The following is a 480-nucleotide window of genomic DNA, read 5'->3' as shown; positions in this document are numbered from 1 at the left end:
AACTTACCAAAGCGCGCGTCCACTTTCGCTCGTCAACGTTATTATCTAACGTCAGGAGAGTTGTCACTTGCCCATCGTGACTATGTATGTTCGCCTGTGTAACGAAATAATCATTACGTACATAAAAATTTATATCGATCTTCTTCGATGCTTCACTATCAGCCACTTTGAATTATTAGCCACTTTGAATTTTCAGCCATTTAGAATTATTAGCTACTTAGAAACAAAGTCACTTAGAATTATTAGCCACTTAGGATTATTAGCCACAATTAATTATTAGCCACTCCGAATTCCTAGCCACTTAGAATTCTTAGTCACTTAGAATTCTTAGCCACTTAGAAATATCAACCACTTAGAATCATAAAAGAGCTGGATTACTAACCATCACCACCGTGAACACGCCGGACCTTCCACTCTCGCCATACTTGATGTACCAGAAGCTTAAGCAGGACAGTTGTGTGGGTGACATTTGTTCACTCA

The 480-nt window shown here is 39.0% G+C and overlaps 1 protein-coding gene across 1 annotated transcript in view; it reads right to left on the bottom strand.

Moving 5' to 3' along the window:
• LOC119592419 (MAM and LDL-receptor class A domain-containing protein 1-like) overlaps positions 1-480 on the bottom strand; it is a 4,574-nt gene that overhangs the window by 2,383 nt on the left and 1,711 nt on the right. The window contains exons 5-6 of the mRNA XM_037941241.1: positions 383-476; positions 8-94 (exon numbers count right to left, since the gene is read on the bottom strand). Coding sequence (XP_037797169.1) covers positions 8-94; positions 383-476 — 181 coding nt within the window. The remainder of the gene's footprint in view (positions 1-7; positions 95-382; positions 477-480) is intronic.

This window comes from Penaeus monodon, chromosome 30 (assembly GCF_015228065.2).
Source record: "Penaeus monodon isolate SGIC_2016 chromosome 30, NSTDA_Pmon_1, whole genome shotgun sequence".
NCBI lineage: Eukaryota > Metazoa > Arthropoda > Malacostraca > Decapoda > Penaeidae > Penaeus > Penaeus monodon.
The sequence above is the reverse complement of the archived record's forward strand: the minus strand, read 5'-3'. Positions and strand labels throughout refer to the sequence as shown.